At 46.3% G+C, this 11,414-nt stretch overlaps 1 protein-coding gene across 1 annotated transcript; it reads right to left on the reverse strand.

Moving 5' to 3' along the window:
* Positions 1-318: 318 nt before the first annotated feature.
* tex (THO complex 3 homolog tex) lies at positions 319-7,688 on the reverse strand. The gene is made up of 6 exons (XM_070521146.1): positions 7,389-7,688; positions 6,835-6,991; positions 6,374-6,578; positions 3,612-3,773; positions 2,285-2,385; positions 319-558 (listed from the first exon to the last, which is right to left on the reverse strand). Exons 1-6 carry the CDS (start codon positions 7,641-7,643, stop codon positions 404-406), a joined length of 1,035 nt encoding a protein of 344 aa, XP_070377247.1. The 5' UTR covers positions 7,644-7,688; the 3' UTR covers positions 319-403.
* Between the last annotated feature and the right edge of the window lie 3,726 nt (positions 7,689-11,414).

Here is an 11,414-nt window from a genome sequence, read left to right on the forward strand (position 1 = left end):
GGGTACAATGAAATTTCGTTCTTTCAAAGACCTTATGTGTTGGAAACTTTCGCAGTAGTGGATACACTGAAGATTGTAGAGTGTAAATTTAAATATGACTGTCGTAGAAGTAAGTCGCTTTACTTCTACTTTACATCACTTTACTCAGTCCTTGTATTCAAATTTGTTCTTTTTGATCTTTACTTTGCGGTTAAGCATGACTATGAATGTCATTACCTATTTCTTGGTGTGGCAGTTGCCATTGGCACTAAAAAAAAGCTGTGTATAAACGCTGGTTAGAGATGACAAGTGTAAAGTAATTCATAAGATTCACATGTCTATATAAGATGACTTGTTGTTTTGATGAGCAAACATTTTATTTATGTACACGCCACGTACCAAATGAGACACAATTGGTGACTGTTCATGACGAACTTGGCAAGCCGAAGAGCTTCACCGTTCCTGCATCTTGGTCCCGCTCCCCTTTGTCATCGCAGGCAAATGCGAGGAGGTGGCGCTTGGGGTGCCACGCTATCGTGAACGTGGGCGACTCGCACGGAACCTCAAATATTTTTTCCCCTGCAAACACAAGATGACAGCTGTAGTTGCACGCACTGCTGCAAGGCCCAGTTCTGTCTCCCAAAAAACCTGATTTCCCACAAAGCCTAGACACGTAGACCCAACTTCAAGATATTAGCTTGTACTAGTTTTCGTAACCTGCACACTGTTCCATTAATAAGAGCTGACACGCATTAACAACGGAAAATTGCATTTGTTTTGGAATCCCATGTCCCGTAAACTTTTGAGGACGACTGTACCTTACAGCACAGTGATAGACTGCAGTGACACAAGCAGCAACAGCGCCACTGACGTATTCTTCCATAGCTTCCGAGATCAAACAGCACATCGTCAGCTATCATTAATTAGACTATATGCCTCAACATGCTTCAAGCGTAATACTAAACTACTATTGCACTGCAATTGCTTTGTATCTAGTACACAACAGAAATTAGGTTTTTAAGAGAGTTAAATTTCGTTGCAGTTGGCCTTTAAGAACAATGCTGCATGCCCCACAGGGGTAGAATGGAAGCCAACCGTATTTCAAATTCCAATGCCACACTTCTGCTGCGAATTGACATTGCCACACTCGCAGCTCGCACACTATGTTCCTACCGGTGCCTCAATGCCGGTAATCCCTGCCACATTGCCGCTGTGCTTGGGTGCTTGGTTACCTTGAGTTGCAGAGCTAGCCACAGTGTAGATTTCACCAGTTCATTGTAGATAATTTTCAACTTCTGGAGCAGTTTTGAACATATGGGATCTTTTCCTTCTCATGTTCAAACTTTGGAAAGAAAGCAGGCACCATAAAATGCATCACTCCGTAACCAAATGCCGCACTACACTATGCTCACAGAAGATGACTTGCCGAGAAACCTAGGTGGCTTTCATTTGTAGCTTTGTGCTAGTCTTCGGGGGCTGAGAATTCTCTAGTGGTGTGTGAACGGTAATTTTCGAAACTGAACTGAATATGAACCGATAAGTGCCAGAAACATATGAAATGGATGTAAACAGAGCTTGAGAAAGACCTAGTTGGGGCAGCTGTCATTCCGTAGTGCAGTGGCAGGCACGGTGACACGAAAGGTTGACAGTTTGCGCTTCACTTGTGTGTTCCTTGTTTTCTACCAACTTTGTGTGTCACTCTGCCTGCCACAGTGAAACAGAACAATAAACTGCGTCAAATATTGAACACTTCTTGAACAGGGAGCAGACGTTTTCACCCTTTATATAAAGTGACCTTTGCCGGAAATTAGTACTGTACTGTATACTGTATAATCACAATGCTAGCAAGTTTCTGTCATTATACACTGCACGTTATAAGCAACTTATTCTCATACTCCGGGCTTATCAGCAAGTGTGAATGATAGTGGCTTAGCTGAAAAAGTCGTACTCACCGAGCAATGTATAGCTTGCTCCACTGCATAGCTTCTTGTGTTTTATATCTGTTATGGCCACTGGGATTATACTAGTTTCTCTTTTCCTCCAATATTACGCTTAATTGCACACAGGTGGCAATATGAAATAATTGAAACCTATTTGAAAACTATTTGTATTTACAAATACAATTCAATTAGATGGCCGAATTGAATGGGGCCATAGCAAATTCATTATTCAAAAGCTTCAGATATTTGGAAACCCTAGAATTTCCCCTATCATAAAATTGACTTCAATTCTAGTAGATGCACATGCACAAACCCAAGTAAAGCAGTAAGCATGTTTCACTGCTGCTGGAAGCATAAATACTCACCAGTTTCCACATCAGCAATGTCAATAAGCAGGTCCTCTGATGCAGATGCCAGCATTTTCCCATCGTGGCTGAAGCTGATGGTTCTCACTGGCCACTCCAACCTGATGCAAACAGGACAGCAAGAAAAAAAAATTCTACATATTAAAGAATTCTACAGTGGCAGAATCAACAAAGCAGAAGCTTCTTAGGAGTGTTTGTTCTGTCTGTTTTACTGGTAGACAAATACGCCACTTCATTTCTTGAGCTCTTATTAATAAAAACTTGGAGCGCTAAAAACACGAAAGACGTAGAAAAAGAAACACACACCACATGAGCTCATCAATACATGCTGCCATCTCAATACAAAGATTAAGTTTATAAATGAGAAAGTTGGCAATTGAGGGTAGTGCAATGACTTGTAGAACTCTCAGGCACCCCCAACTTTCCTGTTTAAAAAAATTCCTACATTGTGTCAGCTGTTGTGAACTTATCTGGCTTACCAATGTTGCAGTGCTTCAAGTTTTAAAGTGATTCATGCTTGTGCTGGCATTCTTAGCTTTCCAGTTAGGTCGGCTGATAGGAAGACTCACCAAAATGATGTCACCGGTTCCTGCTTCAAAGCGCTTGCCAGTATGACTTTTTTGGTTCAAATACGAGGGATTTTTTATTATTATTTATTTGCGAGGTTCAATGTCCCAAGGCAACAGAGGCGCTGGGAGGGACGCCATAGAGGAAGGCTCCAGATTTCAGCTAGTACAGAGTGCTCTGTAACATGCACTTAAAGCACACTACACAAACATTCTTGCATTCTGCCCCCACTAAAATGGAGCCTCTGTCGATCCCACAACCTTGTGATCAGCAGCAGAATACCATCACCACTGAGCCATTGCTCATATAGGTAGGCTTTTCCTTTGTACCTGCACACCATCTTTAGGTAGTTATCAACATTAAAGCCCCTCCATATATGTTTCCATTGACCAAGTTATGCACCACTAACCTACCCTCCTCCTCACCCTATCAGCTTCCAGTGTCAAGCAGAATGTACCTCACTCAGCTTCTGGTTAAGAGCAGAAGTGATGCCATGTGCCACTGCAGCATAGAAGTGCGAGTATGCAGCAGCAGTGAAGGTGGAAATTCAGGAGGCAGGGATTGCTTAAGCGAAACTGATGTGAATAAAAAAAAAAGTCAAGGAACAATGGCGCACTTCCAAGGGTTGGTGCTACTTAGCAAAAGCTGCAGTGACGTGTGGACAGAGGAGCTTTAATCAACTCTACATCTTTCACTTTCATGAACTCCTAGTCCCTCACATCTTGCAATCATCCCAATGCAAAAAGTCGTGCACACGTACCGCGAGAATGTCCTAAGGCAGGCCAGCTCTTGGACATCCCAAAGGCTGACCAGGGCATCCACACTGCCCGTGGCGAAGTACTTGCCCGTCGGATCAAACTCGATGCAGATGCAGTTGGCTGGATGGGCATTTAACACAGTCTGCAGTTGCAAGTCAGGATAGCTGTGCACATGAGGCAACGGTGAAATCAACAAGTGCACCTCTTTCGCAAACACGTTTCTATGCAAACCGAATATAAAATGGATACCAAATGTGCTTATGGCCAACCGCAAATTTTTAAGTATGTTTCAGACTCCCTTTCTCAGCATTCTTAGTAGATTCACAAATATAATCAGTGGCTTGTGAGTGTTTAGCTGCATTTGTGAAAAGAAAGAAAATAGTGGGGCACTGGTAATGAAGTCTATGCCAGATAATAGAGAGGCTTAGCTTGTCCGGTATTCGGGTAAACGTAGGCGGACTATGTAGGGGTGGAGGCGTAAACGTGAGCGGCCTGCATGGTGCAGCCACCTGGTGGCACAAAGCTCAAACAGACAAAAACAGCTAATATTGCCTTAACCAAGCGTGTTCTACTTCGCTGCTGGTATAAATTTTCAGTACTGGTGTAATCGTGTTGCTGCCAGCGTTTACCCACCTGCATTTACCCGAATACCAGACAAGTTAAACCTCTCTAATGTGATGAAATATCAATTTTACCTGCAATTTTACCAGCACAGAGGGGCATAAAAACTAGTGAATAGCATGGCTCAAGGCAGCTAATTAAAACGATAGAAATTAGTCTATCAAGGAACTTTCATATTGTTGCGCCCAAAAAAGGCGTTACTTTGAAGCCGGGTAGAGCTAGCAGCGATGGCCTGGATCAGCTGAGCGCCTGGCGAGATTCAGCCAGCCAGCCACACGTCGTCTTCCTCGCTCACCACTCGCCGGTGCCCCCCATACTGTTTGTTGAGGCGTGAACCCACTATGCTCCTAAGAGCGTCACATTCGTGAACCCACTATGCACCTAAGAGCATAACAGTTCCCTCCGCGCAGACGAAGCCCGCCGGGCAAGTCAAACAGGCTGTCGAGAAATAAAGGGCTTTAAACGGGCGACATGCGAAAGTTCAGTCTTTGCTGACTGTCGGCCATTTGATGTGAGACGTGCTATGCGGTAGGTTAATTCGCTGATGCGCTCCGTAATAACATAGGGTCAAACATAGTGGGCCAGCAGTTTTTCACATAGTCCACGTTTCCTGGTTGGTTTCCAGAGCAACACTAAATCACCAGGGTCATATATCACGTGTCAGCGTCGACGGTCGTAGCGTGCCTTCGAGCGGTCTTGTGAAAGAAGAGTGCGTAAAGAAGCAAGACGTCGGGCTTCTTCAGCAAGACAGACTGTCTCTGATATACAAAGATTATCGTGGCTAGAAAACAGGAAGATAGTGTCTAGTGTATAACGAGGCAGACGAGCGTAAAGAAGAAAGAAGGGACTGTAGCCCATAACTTCATGCTTTAAGGTGTTAAATGCGTACGTAATGAAAGGTAGCACGCTGTCCCAGTTCCTATGATCTGACGCGACATACATGGACAGCATGTTAGTAAGAGTTCTGTTCGTGCGTTCCGTAAGGCCATTTGTTTGGGGATGATACGGGGTGGAATGTCGAAACCTTGAAGCACATAGACGAAGCATCTCTTCGACCACGTCTGCAGTGAACTGCCGCCCACGATCGCTGATGATGACTCTGGGAGGTCCATGTCGGAGAATGACAAAACGCAGCATACACACTTCGGTTGCAGTAGCCGATGGTATTGCAGCTGTCTCACAGTAGCGTGTCAAGTGATCGGCACACACGATAATCCAGCGATTCCCATCGGATGAACGCGGGAAAGGACCGAGGAGGTCGATGCCAACTTGCTCAAAGGGAGTGCTGGGGGGTGGCACTGGATGGAGTTGACCGGGAGGAGCACTCGTCGGACGCTTATAACGTTGACACTCGCTGCAGCTGGACACATACTGGGCGGTCGTCTGGCGCATTTTAGGCCAGTAGAACCTTTCTTGAAGGTGGTAGAGAGTTCGCGCAGAACCCAAATGTCCAGATGTTGGATCGTCATGCATAGCGCGCAAAACGGAGACTATCCGGGACCACCAGAAGATATCGTGGACCTGTAGTAGAATAGTTCTTTTTGTAAAGAACCCCATCACGAACACAGAAACGAGTGGATGGTGCTGATTGCCTTGCAGTAATGAGCAGTGGTTCTAAAGTTCAGTCTTTTTGTTGCTCCACCTTGAAGGTATTTATATCAGGAAATCCCGGCTCCAGTGATGCAATATAGCAGTCGAAGTTGTCCGCGTCGCAGTCCATCGTTGGGAGCGGCATGCGCGAGAGGCAGTCAGCGTGCCACACGTCGTCTTCCTCGTTCACCACTCTCCGGTGCCCCCCATACTGTTTGTTGAGGCGTGAACCCACTATGCTCCTAAGAGCGTCACATTTGTGAACCCACTATGCACCTAAGAGCGTCAGATTCGTGAACCCACTATGCACCTAAGAGCGTAACAGTGGGCCCAACAATATTATAACATGAGTTACATACATACCTCAATAGCTCAAGCATGTGAAATTGGTGACCTGCCATGTTAAAAATACACACATATCATGCTTTCCACAATAAAATTTCAAGTCTAAAAAATATAATGCGATTTTTGCATCTACTGCAAATAAGACATATCCTCAATTTCGCAATCCACGTAAAACACATCGGCAAACGCAACTTCACCCAGAGCTCACCTCAGGATGTGGATGCAACCCTGGCCACTGGTGAGGAAGAAATGTGTGTTGGTGTTGTTCCAGGAAATCTCATTCACCTCAAACTTGAACTGCTGGTCTGTGCGGACCTTGTGTGATCGGACGTCAATGAAGGACACCAGATCTTCCTTGTTTCCCACAGCAATCGTCTGTCCATCAGGTGACCAGCAGATGTTAATGTTTTCTCCTAAAAAAAGAAACATTCACAGCCAATTGAATGAAAACGCACTGCAATGCATATCAACAATGCCAAAGCGTGCATAGGCAAACTGTCACACAGAAAGCTAGCCAGCTGGCATGAGGTTTAGGTTACGCCAGGAAGAGATGTGCCTCTTTTTTCACATGCAGAGGAGCCATGCCAGAGGAGCCGGCTAGCTTAAACAGCTGCGTTTAAGAAGACACTACTTTAGATGGAGTGCGCTAAGGTTTCATATGTGGCCCACCTTTAGTGCCAACGACCGCTATCGACTTCTGCGTCCGTGCGTCCCACAACCGGACAGTTTTGTCCAAACTTGCCGTTGCCAAGTGGTCAGGGTTTGAAGGGTGCCAGCACAACTGGTCGACGCTATCTCCGTGACCCTTGAAGACATGATCCTTCGCCTAAAGAAACACACACAAAAAGATACCGGTCACTTTCTTCTTAAACATGTAGAGAACACGTATGCAACAGCACTGCTCTTCAGCTGCCCGTACAGAATGCCAGCTACGCTACTTAAACGAGCACTTTTGACTCCACTGGCTGCAAACGGCGTCGTACACACGAGTCATGAAGCGCACTGTCAACGTAATGCTGAATGCAAAAGACGCATCTACGTTTCACCGGTCCTGTCACACAAATTTATGCATATCAAACAATGACACTTCAAGGTACAATGACAGGTCTATGAACGCTTAAGCTAACGTGGCCGCATGTCATAAAGGCATACCGGTCTGTCACTAACAGTTATTTTGTGACACAGCGAGGTGACTAGCTCTTGAAACGCCGCCGTTCACTTGCCATGCGATCCTTGTCCAAGACGAAGATGCTGACGGTTTTGTCGAAGCTCCCGCAGGCGAGGCGGCGGCCATCGCAACTCCAATTGACGGAGTGAACTTTGGAAGAGTGGGCCTGGTAATCCTTAACGCGGCTATTGGCCTGGAAGAACGCGGTAAGTGCTTGACCGTGGCTCGATTGCTGCTGGTTCCAGCTTCTATTCGGCGCCATGACGCTCATCGGTTTATAAACACTATCAGCATCAAGAGCGCCAGCCATTCTTGCTCCACGACCATGGAGAACACGGAGGAAAGATGCTCAAGAGAGGTTCTGACGTCACTCTTTGTGAAGCTAGAGTGAAGCCGGAAGTTGGCGTTGCTCATGGCGTTGCTCCGCCTATCGGGCCAGCTTTCCTCTCCTGTTTACATTTCCTGCGCGCAGCGAGCTGCTCGGACGCGCGCGCTCCGCAGCAATACTAAACAATCGCGGTGTTTAATTGCATTACCGTTGCCGAAGTCATGTTGAAAGAAGTTCATATTGAACTTCGCAAATTGGGCCGTGAGGTCTAATCGGCCGCTTTTACCAAGGCTTTTGTGAAAATAAACATGCCTTCCAAGGCCATCAACCGCAGGTACCGGCCGCTGCCCAGTTTTTGCGTGTATTTTTTAAAAAAAGGTCACCTCCATCGCTGCCTTCCACTTGCTTTTCTCCGCTTAGGCCGCCTGAGGCTTTCAGACGGTCTTGCGAGCTAGACGTCTGACGATACGAAAAAAATGTACGCATTCTCACTGCACTGCAAGAACGTACTGGAGGCACGTACGACACACCGACCCATTTGCGATCCATTTAGAGTTTATGAGCACAAACACATTCTCGCTTGAGGAATCGACGTGCTTTATTGAACAAACTTCCGGTGACCGCACGTACGCCACTACGACAGCGCGGAGGCAGGCATATGTCAATTCGCGCGGCTAGTCCCACGTCGGGACCGGCAGGTCTAGCCCACCGGCCCGATCGCGGGCACGCCGGACAGCCAGGATTTGCTTTTCTAGAGTGGGACTACGCATGCGTAGTCCCACTCTAGAAAAGAAGCGAGTCCCACTCCTCCTCGATGAACTTGGGGTATGTCGACCCGCACTCCCAGAGCATGTGCGCTAGAGTGTTTAACTAACGTGTTTTAACTAAATTAAGAGCGTGGAAACTCGCTGTCAAAACTGGAGTGAATAATCGCGGCAGCAGCAAGCAAATTGACCTTCATGCATCTCTCGCTTCAACGCGAACGAAACGTAGAAAGCACAGCGCATACGAAGCTACCGGCACTACGCGCACTGTGCAAACATATCACAGATCGCCTTGAAGGTGAGGTCCGCGAGGGCACGCATTTTGGCCACGTCGCAGATCGCTTTCAAGAGACACGAGCGCCAGCAACGCGTCCCTACGACGTCCGCCAAAGGCGTCTACTACGGCGTCCGCGATTCGCGCGGCCAACGCCGTAGTAAACGCCGCGGTTGTTTCCACTCTGAACGGAGCGGCGGGCGAGAAGGACATCGAGGCGCCCTAGCAACCGCCGTAGAAGAACATCCCCCCTCCCTCGCCTGACCCCCTTGCCTCGCGCGCGGCAATGGCAGAAATGCGCTTGGAGGGTCCATAAATTGCTATATCACAATTAAAAAATAAGCCTATTGGAACACAGCTTCTACTGAAAGCGTGCACATGAAAGCCAAGCCTGGTGAAACCAGCGGAAAATCCAACATGGCAGCCCCTAATTAGATAGTGCAGAATGGCTTGTAACAATCGACTTTGTCCGGACAATCGAACTGTTGGGCCTAAATTCGTCCGAAAAATTGCTAGCGAAAATGTATTAGTTCTGTGGGAACCCTGACGGTGCATTTATGAACTCCAGAATATCCATCAAGTCCGAATTTATGATGTCCAAAAAGTCTGTCGGCGACTGTATTGTATTACGGTACATTCTGCTGCTTCAACAGGGACCTATAAAGCATTTTATTCGTATTATAGAACATTCTTCATGAAACTTGTACGTTTTACTATTGGCTGTATAATTCTTGTATAGTACCAACAGAAACTTCCATTGGGATTTTCTCGAGGGTGCAGCCTAGCATGACTAATAAAGTCCTTGGATATGCTTGCTTTTAAACGTGGAAACGCCCACCATGCAACTGTGGATTACACTGTTAAATAAGGGGAACATACAAAGAGAATAAATCAAACTATGGCTTACAATAAGATGCCAATATCGACTTTGCATTAACAATTGACACGTGGGACACTGCAAAAAATTGGTAGAATAACCGAGTGTTAATTTCTGCAATGATCTGTCTTTGGGTTCAGCCTACTCTTCTACGACACTTCATCCAGGGTGCCAGGGTTGGCATACTTTACTACAGCGCTAACTTCAGGATCAGTCCCGACAGAGCAGACATGCCAATCCCTGGCAAGGAATAGAAAGCATCGCTTCAATAGATAAATTCTATCACAGATCCAGCAGAGAGGGGCCTTTTTTTTATATTGATGGCAGCACAACAATCTGCTACACGTTAATAAAGCGATAGCATTCTTTGGTTCTTTCCCACACTTTGCGGGTTGATGTTCCTGGCCTTTACAGGAGGAGAGTAGGCCACAGCAGCACAAAATTTGCTACATGTTAATAAAGTGATAGCTTTCTTTGACTCTTCCCCCACTTTGTGGGTTGATGTTTCTGGCTGTTTACAGGAGGAGAGTGGGCGACTAAGCATGTGCTGGCTGCTGTCTTGCAGAGACAACATGGAGCACAGTATGTGCCACCACCGGCATAACAGACAGCTTTGACACTGCATATGTGATATTGACATGTGCCAATTTTTGGCCAATCACAAAGGATGGATGCGCCAAAGTGACACAATTAAGGTGTATGTAGACTTACATATATTCAAGCAATCTCTTTCTTTACCTACTTCACTCGCTTTAGATGGATGTCAGCTGATCTCGCACAATAAAAATCTGAAGGTGAGTGAACAGTGGAGAGAAAGTGCAGGCGAGGTAGAGCTCGAGGAGAGCAAGGCACCTGAATGGCTGGTGCAGGTGACGTCATGTACTAGGGTAGGAGGGCCAGCTGTGGACATCCCATCTGCAACAGACACCACCGAGTCGAGCATGGCCGCTTCATGGATAGCCATTGTGTTGAAGTTGCAGCCACAATATTGCGGATGGTGGGGGTTACTGGGGGATTTACACTGGGGTGCAATTATTACAACAAGATATATACTCTGTTGTGGTACCATTCGGCATTGTGGTTGGCAGAAAAATTGCCACTGTGTGTCTGCTGATGTGCCCATAATGTTTTGTGATTTATAGATGGCATAGGGACTTGCAGCAGGTTATACAATTAAAGCTATCGCTGAATCACAAAGCTATTGCTTTGACATTTATCTTCGCTAGTTCTTGACAAAATTGCTTCTGACATGAAATGACTATAATAGGATCAAGTGACTTCAAAAGTGTACCTGTCATGAAACGCAGTGCACAGTAGTAAATCATTGGCTCAGTCGCATACCAACTTTATATTTCTCAAGTGGGCGTGAAACCGCAAAACATCTCACCTTTGTCACTCTTTCTGAACGTTGAAGGGGCCTGAACCACTTTTTGACGAAGTGCAGAAAGGCATATGAAGTGATAATAGGCTATTTCAGAAATAGTTTGTCGCTAAAAGTACTTCATGCATTCAGCAGAAGTGGAATTATTGGCGATCAAGCACGGCCTCTGCGATGCTTCCACTCGTTCTTCAAAGCCTTGCACTGCGAAGGCTATGACGGAGCAGGGCGTGCCCACAATGCTTCGCCTTCTGCGGTGTGCAGTTCAAATTTAATTTTGGATGTTAACGTAGAAGCCACGACTTCCGATTTTGGTGTCTACAACACGATAAACATTAGCCAAATGCGATTGTGCTCAGCAAGCCAAAGTGCACTTAGCCAGTGGACTCATGGTGGCACACTGTGGCAGTCGTGGTAGCTACGCTACGTAGCAGACTGCAGCTACCAATAACAGGCACTT

Source organism: Dermacentor albipictus, chromosome 7 (assembly GCF_038994185.2).
Source record: "Dermacentor albipictus isolate Rhodes 1998 colony chromosome 7, USDA_Dalb.pri_finalv2, whole genome shotgun sequence".
NCBI classification, from domain to species: domain Eukaryota; kingdom Metazoa; phylum Arthropoda; class Arachnida; order Ixodida; family Ixodidae; genus Dermacentor; species Dermacentor albipictus.

What these genes read in the sequence shown, in the direction of transcription:
- tex (XM_070521146.1), bottom strand. Translation starts at nt 7,643, where the DNA reads ATGGCTGGCGCTCTTGATGCTGATAGTGTTTATAAACCGATGAGCGTC. An exon ending in TCTTGGACAAGGATCGCATG is followed by an intron (nt 6,992 to 7,388) that starts GCAAGTGAACGG and finishes GTGTTTCTTTAG; the next exon opens with GCGAAGGATCATGTCTTCAA. An exon ending in TGCCTTAGGACATTCTCGCG is followed by an intron (nt 2,386 to 3,611) that starts GTACGTGTGCAC and finishes TGTTTGCATCAG; the next exon opens with GTTGGAGTGGCCAGTGAGAA.